The sequence below is a fragment of the Scardinius erythrophthalmus genome, assembly GCF_964197995.2.
Source record: "Scardinius erythrophthalmus genome assembly, chromosome: 12".
In the NCBI taxonomy this organism is placed as follows: Eukaryota; Metazoa; Chordata; class Actinopteri; order Cypriniformes; family Leuciscidae; genus Scardinius; species Scardinius erythrophthalmus.
In genome coordinates, this window is record NC_138232.1 from 11,254,177 (window position 1) to 11,273,689 (window position 19,513).

Sequence of the window (19,513 nt, forward strand, 5' to 3'; positions counted from 1 at the left end):
CCCTTCAACAAGCATAACTGAGCATGTGCCGCTGCAGCCAGCGCTAATGGGATCATCTCCGTGTCCGCTGTCTATGGAGATCAGCTTCAGGGAGATGTCTTTGGCCATCCTCCCGTGTCAATATTCACACACGAATATAGATGTCCCAATAAATTTAACCACCCTAGACTTGTCGGCATTCCTTTGCATATTTGATGAAAGGCACCATGCGTGAAGAGAGAGTGAAGAATAATAACAATATCTTGTAATAGTCAGTGTGTGGGTTGTAAGATATAAATACAGTGCTTTAGATTTAAAGAACTGCCACAGTAGAGACGGTGGATTTATTTCGGCTCAGTGGAATTAGGCTAGACGCTTTAAATGCAGCCCTGTCTGCTTAGATGGCTTCATACATTTCTACAGTTACTGTTAACAAGAAGCCGGTGAATCTGATTGAAACTAATTTTCAGTAGTGCATTTCTATTCAATAAAAAATCAAATAAAACATACACATATACTAACATTATTATTAATCTTAAAAAGTAATGTTAGTATTGTTATTATTATAATAACGATTATTAAAGTAGTGGAATTCTATACCACAATCAAGAAATGGCTTCTTCATAAATGTTAATATATATATATATATATATATATATATATATATATATATATATATATATATATATATATATATATATTTATTTATTTAAAAATACCTTTTAAATAACCTAAATAATTTGAATAAGTGATATGGAACTGTAATGCTGTCATTGTCTGGAATTACTTGCGATGCAGTTATAGAAAACTAACTATCAACCATTTAGAATCAAGCATTCAAAATGTATAAAAAAATCAGCAGATCATCAGAATCGAAAGATTGGTATTTCCGTCAAAGGCAGGTAAACAGTACACTAAACATTAAAATACTACACAAAAGCCTCTAATTAGTTGAGGTAATGTTTTTATTTGAACAGTATCCACTATTACAAGCACAGACCTCAAGAAATCTGCTATGCAGCATTTACAGGAAAATACTGTTTGCTCTTTCTTTCCAATACAAACATCATCATCATCACACAAGTGCATGTAACACTCATCCAAATAGACACCATCACAACGTTTATGATGCTTTGTTTCTGTATCCTTGATTATATGGTCCCAGTAACAACCAAATCATCATTCATAGTAACACATACTGCTTTCTGTTGGTATTGCTATATCTTGAAATGCACTATTAGTAGGAGGTTAAGTAGTTCTAACTGTACTGTGCTGTGCTGGTCTCAGTTCAGTGGATTTCTGAAGTTCTTCCCAGCAAAGTGAGCTTTATCCCCCAATTCCTCTTCAATTCTGTGCATGAAGAAAGCAAGCAGGTAAGCAGTAGACATAATACATATGCTTATTAATGCCCATATGTCTGGAACAAATAATATTGTTATTATCATAAACACAACTGTAAGCTTACCTGAGGATCTGGTTGTATTTGGCCAGACGCTCTGAACGGCACGGGGCTCCTGTTTTAATCTGAATAAGAAGAGGAAAATAAAACAGTCAAGTACACTTGAGTATGTAACTGTAAACTGAAGTTCCTCATTTTTATGATAAATCTAAAATAAGATTAGAGCACACTGTACCTGTCCAGTGCAAAGTCCCACAACCAGGTCAGCAATGAACGTGTCCTCTGTTTCCCCAGAGCGATGGCTCACCATCACACCCCAGCCACTGGACTGAGCCATCTTACATCTGTGGGGTGGGATGTTACAAACAGAAAAGATCACAAAACATCTCTTTGATGAGTTAAATTTTTTTTTTAACTCTATAAAATTCTACACTGAAAATCTGGAAAATATTTTGGAAAAAGTGAAGATTTTTACAATTTTATCAGGGTTTTGAACTCACGCCTGCAGGGATTCGGTAACACTCCCGATCTGGTTGACTTTGAGCAACAGGCAGTTGCAAGCCTTGTTCTCCACTGCATTAGCAATGCGTTTGGGGTTGGTGACAGTGAGATCATCTCCCACCACCTGGATGTCAGTGCTGTTGGTGAAATTGGTCCAGGCCTCCCAATCATCTTGATCAAAGGGGTCTTCAATAGAGACCACTGAAGTAGTAATAAAAACGGATTCACATCTCAGTGTCTGAGCTCAAAGAAAAAAATAGTAATGTAATTAGTGCAAGAGAGCAAATAACTGATGGATACCTGGATAATCCTGAATGAAACTTTTGTAAAGGTCAGAAAGCTCATCAGGGCTGATGTATCGATCGGGGTCATCGGGAGACTTGAAGTCCAAGTCGTACTTTCCGTCACGATAGAATTCAGACGCTGCCACGTCCATGCCAATCACAATCTCATCTGTGTATCCAGCTTTACTGATGGCATTCTTCAGCAGCTCTAGGGCTATTATAAACATCCAGAAAACAATATATACGTTATAATTTCTCTTAGCTGTACAGTCTCATCCAGTATGATTGTTTTTTTCAAATACCTTCTTGGTTCTCCAGGATATTTGGTGCGAATCCTCCCTCATCCCCAACATTGGTGGCATCCTGGCCATATTTCTGCTTAATAACATTCTTCAGATTGTGGTACACCTCTGCACCAATCCGCATGGCTTCCTTAAAGCTACTGGCCCCGACCGGCAGAATCATGAATTCCTGCATGGCCAACTTATTGCCAGCATGTGAGCCACCATTAATCACATTAAAGGCCTTTAGGAAAACAATGAAAATTGCAAAACTCAATGGGAGCATAACATTTTCTTCCATAATTTGCATTCTTATGTTTATTAAGATTTAAACAGAAAAAAAAATCCACATTTCCAGTGGCATTACACTTTTTGCTCATTGTACATTGTCCTCAAGAGCGTTCTGTTTCTCACCGGCACAGGCAGGATGACCTCGGAGTTTCCAGCAAGGTCCGCAATGTGACGATACAGAGGAACACCTTTCTCCGCAGCTCCAGCCTTACACACAGCCAGGGAAACACCCAGGATGGCATTGGCACCAAATTTAGCTGATGTTCAAAACAGATGCAGAAATTAAAGGATTATGACTAGACACATTACATAATATTTGCTTTTGTTCACAAGTTTACACACACAAAAAAACTGGGAAACTATCTTTTGTGTTTGTATTTGGATTTTTGTGACAATGTTTTAAAATGTACACTACCATTCAAAGGTTTGTGGTAATAGTTTTAAATGTTTTTGAAAGAAGTCTCCTAAACTCAACAAGTAGGCCTATGCATTTATTTGATTAAAAATACAGTAAAAACATAAATATTATGAAATATAAAAAACAGAAAGTTTAGAAGAACAACATTTATTTGAAATAAATGTAACATTAACTTTTTATCAGTTTAATTCACACTTTGCTGAAGACAAGTATTAATTTCTTTAAAAAAAATATTACTAGCCATACATTTTTGAATGGTAGTGTGAACATATTACAGGCCAGGGGTGTAAGAAACTGTAAAAAAAAAAAAAAAAAAAACATCTGAATGGCTTGGCCCACAAAAAAATATTCATGAGGATGGAGCTTGTCTAAATTCAAATACCCTCTAAAAAAGCTCTTTCAGCCTAAAAACAATCTCATTAAATATCTATGCCACATAGGTAAAGAACAACTGTTACGAGGAAACTTTTAATGTAAAGCACAATTGCTTTCCTACTGTTAATGTGTAAACACGTAAATATTTTGATTTACACTTGTTATCAGTTCCGTCCAGTTCCAGCATGAACTGGTCAATCTTTTCTTGCTCAACTACAGGAATTCCCTATGTGACAGAGAGAAAGACAGCAAGACAGACAAAACAAATCATTACCAACCCACGTACAGTTACTACACTGGTTTAATTATAAAAGTCTAAAATTCTCACCTGGCTGATCAAGGCAGGTGCAATAGTTTGGTTCACATGCTCAACAGCCTTTGATACACCTACATTGCACAGAAAAAGATGGCATACATGAGCAAAATAGGTATAAGCACAAGTTATTGTGGATTGAATGGTGCTGCAGTTAGACACATGCACATCTTAACATTCCCTTGCTTAGTTTAGCTGCTTCCACAAAGCTACAGATCAGATATTTGTCAATTATTTTATGATTTGTAATGTCAGCCAATCGAGTGCCATAAACAATCTGTATTTATTCCATGCAAATATTGCACACGATATAATTTTAACAATTATTTATATATAAAGTACCACAGTAAAGATCCTTACATTATTCACTGATGTGAATCACATGCACAAGCATTTTTAGAAATGTACATTTTTTTTTTATATAGTACATAATCAGGTCACACAATTTGACACAATGTGTCATGCAAATTCAGACCCAACAAACCAAAAAAAAAAAAAAAAAAGGTTTTCTCACTTGTTAACTTGGTATCTGTTAACACAAGGCTGAACCAATTAATCAGTACATTTCATAAGTTTTCCTTCCCAATCTAATAGAGAAAAACATAGCTGGTAAAAGAGAGACAGTCCATTGTGTTCAGTAAATAAATTTAGCTTGACAAGTCTTGGTTATTTCCAAAACAATGTACAATGAATGATGTAAGACCAGATTCATTCATTTGAGACATGAAAAAGCAGAGTTACCTTTTCCCAGGTAACGTGACTTATCGTTGTCTCTTAGTTCCAATGCTTCATAGATTCCTGTAGATGCTCCACTAGGGACAGCAGCTCGAAACAAACCTGTTTTAAAACCAGCAGATTAGTGTTCTGCTTGTAATGCTTGTATACTGAACCATCTTCATTTCGAGTAATCACGATTTGGAAAGAAATGTCAAGGAGAATCACCTCTATCTGTGTAGAGGTCCACCTCTACAGTGGGGTTGCCCCTAGAATCAAAAATCTCACGAGCATGTATCTTCAGGACAGACATGTTCCTTAAAAAAAAAAAATATTATAAAGAAAGAGCAATCAGCTGAAATAGGTATCTCTGCAAATCTAACCACATAGGAAACCTGAGAACACCATCTGCTTTACAGTAATACTGCTGACCCACAGCAGGGTCACTTTGTCAAATCCTCTTGTCTGCTATTAGGCAGACAAGAGGCAGATTTAATTATAGAAGGGAAATTTCTGCATAAATTAATCCACATCTCTTTCAAGCAAATACATGATTAATAGTTTTCAAAATGCACATTGTGTATTGAAGATTGTGCTATCTTTTGGGGCATCATGAGAAGCTCAGGTCTAATTGGATTAGCAGCTGTCACTCTCTGGCCATTATGCTGTCAACAGAGAACAAATTTGCATGCAATACACATAATAAAAACATCAACAATTTTATTTGTTAAAATGTACAGTATTATGAGAGACAATGGCCAGTCTCAAACTCAGTCATTTCCTTCCTGGAATCTGATTTTTCCTTGTATAGTTTGTTCTGCAAATATTTAATCTAATTACAGTGTGTGAAGATAAGTGGGCGTGATGGAAAGCATGACTCATCACGGTCCTCAATGTCGAGTGCTCATGGTGACTCTCATCCAGCGCTTCGAGACTGAGAACTTCATGCTTTCTGTCTAAATATCTAATTATTAGCGTACTAAGATTGCCTAAGACTAAATCAAAGCCTGGTTACAATATAAAACATATGTAAAGTTAGCTAACGGAGAGTTTAAAGATAATAATACAACGCTCCTCTTACCTTAACGAAACGGTATAATTAGCGCAAGATGAAGAAATCAAGCTCTCATTCAAGTTCACACTCAACGCTGGTGGCTCTAGTTAGGAGAGTGTCTATCAGTGTGTGTTCACTCTCAGAGAAAACTCACCCATAGGGGGAGATTATAGAAAAGGCTACTTGGCTAGAATGGCTGTCGTCTTGAAACAAGTGTGGAAATGGGCGGGGCTTTGCGGTCAGGATGTTGCCGCTGTTTGGTCGGATTTAACATAATTTAAAAAATGAACTTTTATATTTTAACAATTTACTGTGCGTTTTCAGTTAAATGATTATTAAGATGTACATCTGAATTATTCAGGTGTAAATGATTGTCCAGACCTCTACCGAAGGGGACGGAGTTATCACGTGTTAGTTGTTACTTTTCTCAACGCTGCCTAGGCTTGACCAATCACAGTCGTTTGATGATTTAATTTAATAGCAATTGTTTTGAATGATTCTAGAGCTGTATTATTCTCCCGTAATCATCTCTACGGGAGATAAACATAGATTTACTATTGTTTAAACGATTAGACTTTTTAAGTGTACAAATGTCTAAAACAACTTACAAAAATGTATGTGAGATTTGAATGCAGCTCAATGGAGAATTCGGCTCTGTGAGCAGTCATGCGCTCCCTTGAGGAAGGCACTTTTGTCTCAGAGGAAACGGTGATTAACTCGCTACATTTTCCACCCAATGGGGGAGATGATAGATGGAGAAATTTTTAGTCCGTTCTCCAGCAATTTAATAGTCTATACAGTGTCTTATTTAGAATAAATTGTTATCTGCCATGGTTTAAGTAAGTTAATTTCCACTATTTAAATTAGGCCTATTTAAAATGTAAGAATTTAAAATGTTCGACGTTATCAAAATCGTGCTTAAACTTGAAGCCCTAGGTCTTAAAATCGTGTAGAAGCAATACATTTGGTCACTGTCCTTATGACACGCATATCACAACAAGAGAATGATGCAGTCATATGGTGCCAATCTGTTAAATGATTTCCCAAATTCAGAATCTTAGATTGTTTAATCATTAACCTTCTACTACCATATTCTTGTCTGGAGGGAAAATGTGATGCAATGACAAGAGGCACAATAGAGTGTTTGTGTGCTGGAGAATCCTGGCAACTCATTCCCTTGGGCCAGTAATCCCTCAGGTCATTGCCCCCACCCTTCCTCCCTCCTTCCTCCATTCCCTCTTTTTATCCCTCTCTCTTACAGTCTCACATACAGGTGTGTATTTCCCCTCATGTACACTTTGTTTCGTGGAAATGGTTGATGTTTTGTCGCTTCTTTCAGGTACATGGTTTCTCAGGAGGCCTTGCTGACAGCCAGCTGATCCCCATGTTCCTCCATCCTCTCGTCTCGCAAATCAGACCTCGGGGATCTCATTAGCAATCCACACAGGCTTTTGGATATAGTGAGGCATTGACCTGTTGCCTGGGTTACAATACAGTCCCCGTGTCCCAGCATTAACTCCTGCTAGGGTTGGAACTCTCATATCCTTTGTTCTTTGCACAAACTAAAAAAAAAAAATCAAAATCTACAATGAATACATTTTATTGACTGCACAAGTAATTCAAATAATAATAATAATAAACGGTGCGTTCAAGCTCTGACTAGAATCCTGCACTGACAAGAATCAGCATTCACATGCTCAAAAATGTGTTTCACTCAGAGGAGGAATGGAAAGTTGAGTAGCCATTAAAAAAGTATTTATTTAAGAACCACTTGTATATTTTCAAATATTTTCAATAAATCATGTTCTCATTCACTCCGCCGACAAATTTTAAAATGAATTAAACTAAATTCTATTTATAAGGTAAAACTTTTACATTTAAAGCATTAACTAATGCCAGTGCCTAATTCCAAAATGTTTTCTTTGTTCACCAAGTAATTTACTAGTCAGGCAATATTATTAACTCGCAAGACTGTAAGGAGAAAATGACAATTTGATGGATAATTGAAATATATTCTGTAATCACAATTTGGTAATGTATTAATTCCGCTGTCACATCTGAGTGTGAAATGCTGCTTGGATAGTTTCAAGATAGTTAAAAATAATTAATAATACAATAATAATTTAATTGTTCATTTGTGTTAATCCTTTTTGGATTTTTTTTTTTATGAGCACAAATTAATCATGACAAACCAAATTAATAGTAATTGTATTAATTATACCATTGATGAAAACAAGCTGATACCAAGGTATTTTAGGCCTACAATTCAAAAATAATTTTTCATGAAAATCATGATTGTATATATATTTTTTTTTTATAGTAAGGTTAATGTAAGCAGCTTCTTGCAATACTCTCCTAAATGCGTAATAAAACCTAAGTGCAAACATTATCGCTTTAATGACCGTGTAGCCTATGGTCGTTTTTTCTGTCCAATGACAGCCCATCTTTATATCTATCTACTTTGAGTGGCATGGGAGAGAATCAGAAGTTCATTTGTTGCTCCTACGAGTTTATAATAGCATATTTTAACCAGATTTTCAAATGGATTAAGAAACCAAAACTGCCAAAATGTTTTTAAATGTTGGCTTTATTAAACTATGTTTTAAACGTTTTGTCAAAAATGTTTAAAATGTTTTGTCAAATTTGTTAACACTGATATACACTGATAAATAGGCTAATTTCTACTTCAGATGACTTTTTTGCTCTCTGAGAAACTATGATGATAATAGAAAGATGCAGTCTGTAACTTTTGGTGCTCTAGCGGTAAATAATCAAAATTGCAGGCATCTTGGTACTGTGCTACTCCGCAGCGGTGCCGAGTGCCGACTCGAACCAGTCAGGGGCCGTTCACATATCGTGTTTTATGCACGTGCAAATTTGTTATTTCAAATGTAGGCTCATAACAAGCGTGCTCATTATAGAAGCAATGCGGTCGGTTGAAAACATCTCAACTATTCAGAATGCCGCAAGTGCACAGCAGGTCATGTGACAAAAACCAACCAATCAGCTTCGGCCTTTCCTTAACAAGATCGAAAGCTCGGCCGAACAGCTTATCATAGCTGTACAGGGCGGGTTCTCCAAAAATATATCTAGTCGTAAAACTAATGCAAGGGCTAGAGATCAATTAATTATTTGCCGATACTTCCTCGTCATCATGTCATGGAGAGCGTTAAGGGACCTGGATAATGGATAGGGGGCGCTGGCCCAAAAAAGCTTGAGAACCACTGCCTTACATACAGCTCTAAATGCCAAAAGCAGGATTTAATAGTGCTTTTAGAGTGTGGAACTTTGTTTTTATTGTCAACAAAGTATGTTTTCTTTCTGCAAAATCAAGTTCCAGATTTAAGTTCAAAGAAATGTTAGGTGGACAGAATTCTCACTTTTTCTTTACATTTTTAAGTTATAAAATCTCACATTGCAAGTTGGACTGATTAGCCAGTCTGAATTTAATAGTCAATAGTCAGTAATTTGTCTGAATGAATTTAATTAATGTTAAACACTGATAATTATCCATAATTTAACATTGATAATCTTGCGTAATAATTTATCTATCTTGTTTTCTGATTATATGTTTGAATTAGAAATTATTTCGGTTTAATATTCTTTATTTAATTTTTTGCAGTCAAATGAATAAAAAATGCTGAGTAAGAATGTAAAAAAGTACATCAGTTTGTCTATTCAACACCTCAATGGAGTTTATTATCATTGTAAACAATTCAAATGATCAGAGGAGCACACAAAGGACACATTTACTGATTGCCGATCGTCTTTTTTAACTTTAATCTAGTGATGAACATTAGAAAGGAGACTAAACCTTAAAAATAAAGAGGAGAAGAGGCTTATTCTTGTCTGTTGCCCTAAAGTCTGACCCAGAACAAGAGACACCGAGGATGGGGCGTGGTCTTTTTGAAGGTTAAAAGCTTGTCTCATTTGTGTACTCAGAAACCCAGAGGCACTTCCACACTAAACTAACCAATCACAGAGCACAAGACACACCTGCTCATAGAAGAAGGGCAGGGATTGGTCACAGCGTAAAAATGACACCTGGGCAGGGCTCCAAGGTGTACCTGAAAACCTAGATGTTTTGTAGGAACGGTTTCTTCGCTTCAGGAGCTTTAGGAGATTGTGTTTCTTCTCGTGCTGAGACTCCATTAGTAATGTCCTTGTGTCTTCTTCAGCTGTCCTCAAGACCGGTTCGAGAGGTTTGGCCTAACGTGGAAGAAGCAATCATACCTTTATCAAGAGGAAGGAGCAGGAAGTGATCTTCCTCAGCTAAAGCGACGCTGCGACACAATGGCATCTCTTGTGCATGACTCCATACTGAATGACCGCAACAGGAATTGATAGGGTAACTAATAGTTATTTTTCATTTTTTGAATACATTCAACAATTTGACAATTAATTGCAAATAAATGTCTTTGTATGTCAGTTATTATATACAACAGAAATGCTAATAGTAAACTACAAAAAAGACAATAAGATGGAATTAAACATACATAGTATTTTAGATTTTTAATACTTAAAAAAATCCTTTCTTACTTATGCATTTTAGTATGGTATGTCAATCATTGAAATTTGTTAAACATAATGGACTACGACTGCCCAGCACGTTAACTTTCACTTCCGTAATGTGTCAAACCTGTTTGATCAGTTTAAAACAAAGGGGTATGAAGTACAATATGTAAAGCATTTAAAGAAATTACGTGAAATAATACAACAGAAGTTTTTAATGTTATAATTGAATGGTGTTAAACATAAAATAGACTTGTTGCATCTGAGAAACTGTTTAAAGACTTTAAAAATGGATTGACAGATGGACTCTCATATGTATTATTTTTCCTCTCTTAATAAAAAGCTATTGGCAACAAGAGAAATGAAACGAGTCAAACCATAAAGACTTGCTTAGCTTGGTTTCAGTAGTAAGTGAGTTATCTCGAATCTTATCTAATCTAACGTACAGGTGAGGGGTCAGTCAGGTGCACATCAGGTTTAGGTGACAAAGATCAGCCATTTTGATTAGCATGACTAAGCGCTTTCCTTACCACCGACTTCGTGTGGTTGTAATGGGATTTGTGGGTTGTAGACACAATTTTGTTTTGATGAAGGTGCGACCAATTAGTTGAACTCTCTCAGGTCAAGGAGACGTCTCAAAGGTCATAGTTGCCAAGCAGAAAGGGCAGGGCATACACTTAAGAAGAAAACTTCTGGGGTTTCAATGTTTTTTGTTCCTTCTAATAATGGTTGTCAAGAAAATGAGTAAGGAGTTACTGCAAAGTGGAAGCGGTCCAGTCAAAATGAACATGAACAGCTTACATCAAAAGGATTGGGGACTGATGCAAGATCAGCGCCGTTTAAAGGCAGTGTATGAAGCTATTAAAAGCAAATGATGGGCCGGTCAGGAAAATAGATAATCATTAACAAACGCCTTACAACGTCTTGCTAAAGTACATTAACTATCATTTTATAGTGACACACAATATGAAAAGCATAGAGTCTTCCCTCTTGTTTCAGATGGGGTGAAAAATCATTTGAGATCTTCATTGGATGCCCATCTCCATCTTACGAGGCAGTTTTGGATGTTATATCTTCTCTAATACTGCCTGGTAATGATGCAGATGGTCCTCTACGGGCATCGTTAAAAATGCTTTGCATCTGGGTGTGGACACGCAGAATATGCAAATATGCGCACAAACAAATACACAAATGAAAATACGCCATGGTGAAATGTGGGTTCTTTGGCTATAGTTGCTTTGAATGCTATGATGCTGAAGAAGTTCATCCATTGTCTCTAGGGTGCATCTTACCCGGCAGTGCTTGGCTGTTCACTGATGTTCTAACACTGTCTGGTAACGATGCACTCTGGGGGCTCAGTCACCGTGGACTTAATAGAATATGAACATGAAATGCTTTCAAAAAATATGAAATTGTGAAGTATTTGGCATGTGACTTTAGAATATGTTATTAAATCAAATCAGTGATTTAAAATAGAAAAACCAGTTGAGACGGCTTGCTTAAAATAAAAGGAGTGTGATTAAATAACAGAGAAGAACTAGACCATCAGTGAAGTTCTGAACCGCACCCTGCACATCCAAATGCCTGCATGAATGTCACGAAAGTAGTTTCTCCATATCACACACCCTCTAATGTGTAACGTGCTAGTCAACGATCAGTTCATCCTCCTTTTCTTGTGTCTTATTGTGTGCATGACACCTGAGATCTGTGTGACAAACACTAATTGAACTGCACCTACACAGTTCACCTTTCCTGTTTGCTGTAATGATTTGAAACCCATTTTACTTATTCTCCAGGTCATTATATAATGGAAAATGCAAAGAAAAAGCAAACTTTTTAAGCAATTTAATGATAAAAGAGACGTGCAAATAACCCACAGACTCAAATATGACAAATATTGTTTCTTATGGAAAATATATCTGTAGGCATGACCCAATTAAATGTTTTGGTTGTATTTTGAATGTGAATAAGGAATAATGTCACTTTCTGTTCATTAAGTAATTGCAGGGCTGTGTTGTTCACCCAGAAATGAAAATTCTGTCATCATTTACTCACCTTCATGCCATTAAAAACATGCATGACACAAACACTTGTTTTTGTCTGTACAAAACATTATACATAACCTAATCAAGTTTACACCACAATCTGTATGGATGCTGCTGACTTTTCTGACATTGACCCTTTAGGTTTTGAACTGTTTATAAACCTGCCATGATGAATCCCTGCTTGCACTTTATGCTTTTACTAGACCCTTTAAACAGTTTCCTTTAAAACCTTTCTCCTGAAAAAAATAACCACTCTAATTTGTCACTTTCTTTTTGTCTGTTTTCATCTCTTCTACAGTCACATGACACCAGACCCTTTCCTCTGCCTCTCCGCTGCAGTAAAATCCTTTGATTTGTGTCTTACCAGGCAAGTTTAGATGTTGATACTCTGTCTAATACTGCCTGGTAATGCCATCAATCACAAGGAATTTGATCAACATTTATCCTTTTCCTAATGTAGTGACGCTGTGACAATGACTCATATTGATTTTTTACTCATTTTTAGAATTGCTGTCTAAAACAGTCTTGAGTATGTATTTTCTTGTGACATGTATTAAAGAATATGGATCTGACTGTTCCTTGTCATATTGTTTAATTGTATTATTATTTTGTACTTAAGTCAATTAATGCAATAAAACAGATTTACATCAAATATAGACTTTGTGTGTCACTTCTAGATGAAACACAGTGTCCAGATGACCAATGACGTTGCATAAACTTTCTTTTTTTTCTGATTATAAGGATATTTATACATCATTGAAATTGCATATTTTAATTTATAGGCTATACAAAGTATATATATATATATATGTTTTAATTTAAAACAATTATACTTTGTAGTGTACAAATATATCCAGTAAATAGTTTACTTTGAACAAAAACTCACTAAGTGCAATAGATATCCAATGAAATATTTAGAGTATTTAAAACTAGAAATACACACACACACACACACACACACACACACACACACACACACACACATACACATACACATAGAAAAGAGAAACTTAGAAAAACAAAAAAGTCAAAAATTATATATATATATATATATATATATATATATATATATATATATATATATATATATATATATATATATATATGTAGGCTATGTATATATATGTGTGTGTGTGTGTGTGTGTGTATATATATATATATATATATATATATATATATATATAGTGCAATGCATAAGTGAATACACCCATACTAAAGTTGACTAAAAAGAGGAATAATAAATCATATTTTGGAAATTGAACTTAATGCCTTAATTTAAAAAAATAGGAAAAATCCAACCTTTAAGGACACCAATTTTCTTTGTGAATGAATAATGTATCGTAAATAAATAAATGTTCTTCCTTAAAATACATGGTGCATAAATGAGTACACCCCTATGTTAAATTCCCATAGAGGCAGGCAGTTATTTTTAAGTATTAAAAAAAACAAAAATTAGGATACTATGCCTGATAAAGTTCCCTTGGCCTTTGGAATTAAAATAGCCCCACATCATCACATAGCCTTCACCATACCTAGAGATTGGCATGGTTTTATTTCAGTTAGCCTAAAAGCTAGTTTGATTTGCATTGAGAGATGATCTTATGGAAAGTACCCCATGCCAATCTCTAGGTATGGTGAAGGGTATGTGATGATGTGGGGCTATTTTAATTCCAAAGGCCAAGGGAACTTTATCAGGCATAGTATCCTATTTTTTTTTTTTTTTTTTTAATACTTAAAAATAAAAATCTGCCTGCCTCTATGGGAATTTAACATAGGGGTGTACTCACTTATGCACCATGTATTTTAAGGAAGAACATTTATTTATTTACGATACATTATTCATTCACAAAGAAAATTGGTGTCCTTAAAGGTTGGATTTTTCCTAATTTTTTAAATTAAGGCATTAAGTTCAATTTCCAAAATATGATTTTTTATTCCTCTTTTTAGTCAACTTTAGCATGGGTGTATTCACTTATGCATTGCACTGTATATATATGTAGGCTATATCTATATCTATATGTGTGTGTGTGTGTGTGTGTGTGTATAATTTTAGACTTTTTTTATGTTTATTGAGAGTGCAAAGATATGTGGATGTATCTTTTACATGGGATGTATAAAAGCGTGGCTTTTCATCCAGCCCACTAGATGTCAGCACTTACATCGTGTAGTCTTGACGGTTTACAATAACGAATAAACCAAACCGTGCTACTACTTCCTTATCACGCTTGCGACATAATTTAAAATAATAAAAACAATAATACATTCTGTTTAAAGCATATTTGTTGATCAACAGACATGTCTGGAATACCGCCGGATTCTTGGCAACCCCCCACGGTATCGTTAGATACAACGTAAGTCGCACAATACATTAGTAATAGAATTGTGAATGAATGAGACACGTTTTGATAACACATTGCCCTATCAGTATAGCTGTGGTTATTGTTTTATCCGTTTTATTAAGTTTATATATAGAGATAAACGTGTAGCTTTAACGCTTGCTTGATTGTATGAATGATGCAAAAGGGTTAAAGATCTAATCACGCACTGATTCGAGATTGTTTTAGATCAGAGTGCTAACGTTACCCATGTCCGACTCAGTTTCAAAAATTACGCCATTCAATGATTCTTTTACGTTGTGACGTAATTACGCCATTCCATTTATTAATGTGCATTAGACGACGCTAAATTTTAAGTTGTTTCTGAAAGATGTTATTATGCTCTTTAGTGTTGAGTGTAATTAATTACTAAGTAATCTAATACTGTACTTCTGTAAGTACTTCTGATGTAATTGCATTAAATACTGTATAGATTATAAAACAATAGTGGATTTAACATCACAATTTAATGTTATTTTTATTGTAACTTCTCCCTTTCACACAGTTGAGTTAAAGAATAATTTATGCAATTGTATATTGTTTATTTGAAAGAATCAAAAGTGCACTTTCGTGTCTATCCTTGGATTGTTCAACTGGTTGAGGTTGATATGGGATTTAGAAAGTAATTAGTAATAAGTAATCCAATACATTTTATAGAGACTAACTAGTACAGTTAAACTCTGTTGAAGATGTAATTAGTAGCTAGTAATTAAGGTAACATTATTTTACAGTGTCCTTGCTACACTTTACATGTAGTTACTGTAATAATAACTATAAATTATGCATAATTACATGCAACTAACCCAAACCAACCCCTATTCCTCCTAACCCTATTACATGTAGTTAATTATTATTACTCCGTACTTAAATGTATAACACAGAGGCCTTAAAATAAAGTGTAACCTTTATTAATTACTTTTGTAGAGCAACTTACCCAAAACTGAAGCTCTTACATAGACACAAGATGGAGTATGTTCTTGTCGCTTAAAGAGTTCTTAATGCTTATTACCAAAACAAAGAAACAGTGTAATGCCCTTCTTTGCTCTACATTTCCAAATATGATAGATTTTGAATTTGCTTTTGGGAAAAATTATGATTTTTTGCTCTTTCCCCTTCAAGGTGTTTTTTACTATGTTAAAATCTTTAATTGTAGGCTAATCTTTATTCTCTGTTATCAATCATCTGTTTTAATCTGTAACTTTCAACTGATTTCTTGATAAAAAAATAATAATTTATTAACAGACATTTTGCATGCTTGATGATAAAACTAGCAATCCACCAATAAAATGAAATCAGTTATTACTCAGCCTTTAGGCCTATAGGACAGAATGAGTCACTCAGTTGTTTTTCTGCTCTGATTCGATTTAGTGAAAAAACAGTTAGACCGGTCCAATTAAAAGATCCAGTTCAAAAGAACAATTCATACATGAATCGGACATTGCTAGTAGACATTAACCTTTAATAGCATATTACCACATACCCACACTTCACATTGTCTTTTCAGGATGGGAACTATAGTGCTAGAACTGTACTGGAATCATGCGCCAAAAACATGCAAGAATTTTGCAGAGCTGGGCAGAAGAGGATATTACAACAACATCAAGTTCCACCGCATCATCAAAGACTTTATGGTTCAAGGGGGCGATCCAACGGGCACAGGTGAGACAGCCATGGAAACATTACTCATCATTCAACACTCCTTTTAGACATTTCATTTGACAGTTTAATAAGATGAATCAGAGTAAGGTTGTTGAGAAGTCAAATTCTACATAGTTGTTACAGAAAAATTGGCAATTTAATGCCAATAATTTGCTTTACCAAGGGAAACCATAACTACTTTTGTCTTCCATAATAGATGAATGGAATCTAATTTGAATTTACTGTCATGCTATGTTTGGGTTGTTTAACCATTAAGAGCATTTTTATGAAAAATTTTATGATAAATTTCGGCAGGTCGTGGTGGTGCATCTATATATGGCAAGCAGTTTGAGGATGAATTGCATCCAGAGTTGAAATTTACAGGTGAGTAGATTTAATAGTTTTGTAAATAGCAGTAATGAGCAGAGCACTCAAGTGCAGTGGAAATATTTTGTCCGCTCACAAATCTATGGCATAATTTTATAAAAAAATATCCAGCATAAGAACTATAGGTTGTAGCTTACATTTTTAAATTGCAGATCAGTTAATGTTTTTAATTCCAGTGGTACTGGTGGATTTCCGCAGGAAATTCGAACATGTCTTTGCGTCATTACGTCACATCTGTACACATAAAGAAGATGTCCCGGTTAGTAGGCTATGTTGCGTGTGAGGATGTTGGAGGTGGAGATTTATAGCCTTTTCTCACAGCACTTGATGTAATTAAACTTATCAATTTGATGGCGGATCCAGAAAGGTTCAAACGACAATCACCAAAGACTTTGTTCGGACTTCGAAGTGGTTACAGAAAAAAAGAGACTGCAACCGGGCCATGAGAAAACAAGGATAATATCGGAAGGGCATAAAATGTAGTCACGCAGTGCTGATGTTGTTAACATTAAAGGAGAACTCCGGTCAATTTTAACATTGAGCTAATTTTTTTGTACATTTGGAGTGCTGTCAATACAGAGAACGACGACAAAAATCGGTGTTGCCTACACCGTGTTATCCTCTTTTTAAAATTTGCACCCTGTTGACTTCAATGGGGCAAGTTTTAAACCTGCTTTTAGCCTCTTAACTTCCTTGATGTGTCATTACAAGTGCACAGGTCATGTGGGTGATTCCTTCGGGGTGATCACGGGTGAATCTGACTGCAGTAGATGTGAAATATATTAATAAAAATTATGTTATTTCAGCCAGCACACATACCTGTATTTACATCCTGTTTTCGGTCGAAGTCCATAGTAATCGATTGTCGAGTTCACGCGCGTGATCATAGGTAACTAAACCTATGCGTGTGAACTCGACAATCGATTACTATGGACTTTGACCGAAAACAGGATGTAAATACAGGTATGTGCGCTGGCTGAAATAACATAATTTTTATTAATATATTTCACATCTACTGCAGTCAGATTCACCCGTGATCACCCCGAAGGAATCACTCACATGACCTGTGCACTTGTAATGACACATCAAGGATCTTAAGAGGCTAAAAGCAGGTTTAAAACTTGCCCCATTGAAGTCAACAGGGTGCAAATTTTAAAAAGAGGATAACACGGTGTAGGCAACACCGATTTTTGTCGTTGTTCTCTGTATTGACAGCACTCCAAATGTACAAAAAAATTAGCTCAATGTTAAAATTGACCAGAGTTCTCCTTTAACAATTTGAGAACAAAGTATAATTTGCACGGTTTGACGGGATATGATAAGCGATCATTATATTTAATCAGCGTGATTTACTGCAATGCTTTTTTTCCCTTGATTGGTCAGAACAAAAGTGGATGTTACTTACTTGTTCGGATGACATTTTCCCGTGAAAATTCTTATGTTGGTCATACTTCCAAAAAGTAGAATCTGTGATTCCGAATGACAGGATCCACACCGGTGCGGTGACTGACAGCCGCACATTCTCCTCAAAACATTGGATTCATCCGCGCTGTGCCGTGCCGAGACACAACCCACGTAAAGTTGATAATTCCGCGAATAACTGCAATTGCAGATTTTGAACAGAGATGGCGACAAAGATGAAAAACTACGGACTGCAGCTTTAATAATAGATTACAAATTTATAATAACTCAATCTGACTTGAAAACAATAAAGTCTTCACATAATTTTCATGAGAATTTTTCTTCCAATTATGTTTGTATTTTGTAGGTGCTGGGATTCTCGCAATGGCTAATGCAGGGCCAGATACAAACGGAAGCCAGTTCTTCCTCTCATTGGCTCCCACACAATGGCTGGATGGGAAACACACTATATTTGGACGGGTCTGCCAGGGCATTGGAGTTCTTAATCGTATTGGCATGGTTGAAACCAACAGTCAGGACCGTCCTATGGATGACATTAAAATTCTCAGAGTGAATGTACCTAACTAAGATGTCTTACATTTTATGCCTTATTTTTGTACAGCCCTTTTATTACATTAAACTTCTCATTTAATATGTTCGCTGTTCTCTTGGTTACCCCGAGTACAAATCCCTGGCCAGAGGGTGGCGTCTTAACTATATGAGTTTGGGTTCATTATAGAGAAACTGTCTTTTTAATGTGTACGTTCCTTTACATTATGCTAAATGACACACAGAAAGTGAAGAATTATTTGGCAAAATAATTGTAATTGGATGAATAAATCGCATGAATGTAATTGGAGATGACAGTTATGGTTTCAACACACTCACACTGCATTAGTTGCTCATAGATCAGAAAAGAAATGCTTTCTTTGGAACAAAATAAGAGAAAACTATCATACAATTTCTCACATCAAATTTGGAGATAAAGTGTACTTGTGCCACAGCACAAGGTCACCAACAAAATATGCAATCATAAATCATTGTGTCGTTTATAACTGCTGGCAGGCATGCTAACTGGCTTTAAAAAGGGTTAAATGCAAATAGCACACACAACATTGCAAAATATGTGGTATCTTGGCCTAGCAGTGACTTTTGTTTTGGCAGAACAACATCAGTTTGAAGCAATATCACTAATCCTGAGATTCTGGACAGATGTTTTCTATGATCCTAAACTTCAAAGGATTTTTATTGAAAACTCACATTTCAGAGTGCAACTATTCTGGATTAAACTTAATCTGTGTGTATGGAAAAAAGTAAACAAAACTAGGGAGGTTGTGACCCACAGAATGCTATTATTGTTGGATCCTAAAACCTTTAAAATGGGCTCTTGTTGAGTTTATAAGCTGCTCAGCAGATCCCACGAGGAATAAGTAGAATAAATCATATGAAAGCATTGCTTTTTATCATCCGGGAGATGCGGAAATCGAACAGACAGAAGGAAATATTATTTACCTTCTACCCCATTTAAATGAAGATGATTTGCAGT

General features: G+C 35.5%; 2 protein-coding genes across 3 annotated transcripts; one reads left to right on the plus strand and one right to left on the minus strand.

Annotated features, from left to right (window-relative positions):
• Positions 1–927: 927 nt before the first annotated feature.
• On the minus strand, positions 928–5,820 carry eno1b (enolase 1b, (alpha)). Of its 2 annotated transcripts, XM_081379905.1 has the most exons (12): positions 5,637–5,820; positions 4,784–4,872; positions 4,583–4,678; positions 3,857–3,915; positions 3,685–3,754; positions 2,859–2,992; positions 2,466–2,688; positions 2,180–2,377; positions 1,879–2,080; positions 1,614–1,722; positions 1,445–1,503; positions 928–1,329 (listed from the first exon to the last, which is right to left on the minus strand). In XM_081379905.1, exons 2-12 carry the CDS (start codon positions 4,866–4,868, stop codon positions 1,263–1,265), a joined length of 1,302 nt encoding a protein of 433 aa, XP_081236031.1. In that variant the 5' UTR covers positions 4,869–4,872; positions 5,637–5,820; the 3' UTR covers positions 928–1,262. The 2 variants fall into 2 exon arrangements, with proteins under 2 accessions (XP_081236031.1, XP_081236032.1); XM_081379906.1 differs by lacking the exons at positions 4,583–4,678; positions 4,784–4,872; positions 5,637–5,820 and adding an exon at positions 4,356–4,443.
• Positions 5,821–14,309: 8,489 nt separating this feature from the next.
• Positions 14,310–18,900, plus strand: ppil1 (peptidylprolyl isomerase (cyclophilin)-like 1). Its single transcript, XM_081379932.1, has 4 exons — positions 14,310–14,517; positions 16,046–16,200; positions 16,495–16,563; positions 18,335–18,900. The coding sequence occupies exons 1-4, from the start codon at positions 14,462–14,464 to the stop codon at positions 18,553–18,555; spliced, it is 501 nt and encodes a 166-aa protein (XP_081236058.1). The 5' UTR covers positions 14,310–14,461; the 3' UTR covers positions 18,556–18,900.
• Positions 18,901–19,513: the final 613 nt, after the last annotated feature.

Coding starts and splice junctions, on each gene's coding strand:
- eno1b (XM_081379905.1), bottom strand. CDS start 4,868: ATGTCTGTCCTGAAGATACATGCTCGTGAGATTTTTGATTCTAGGGGC. Junction 3,916..4,582: donor GTCACGTTACCTGGGAAAAG/GTAACTCTGCTT, acceptor TGTGCAATGTAG/GTGTATCAAAGGCTGTTGAG. Junction 2,378..2,465: donor TATCCTGGAGAACCAAGAAG/GTATTTGAAAAA, acceptor TGTTTATAATAG/CCCTAGAGCTGCTGAAGAAT.
- ppil1 (XM_081379932.1), top strand. CDS start 14,462: ATGTCTGGAATACCGCCGGATTCTTGGCAACCCCCCACGGTATCGTTA. Junction 14,518..16,045: donor ACGGTATCGTTAGATACAAC/GTAAGTCGCACA, acceptor TTGTCTTTTCAG/GATGGGAACTATAGTGCTAG. Junction 16,201..16,494: donor GGGCGATCCAACGGGCACAG/GTGAGACAGCCA, acceptor AAATTTCGGCAG/GTCGTGGTGGTGCATCTATA.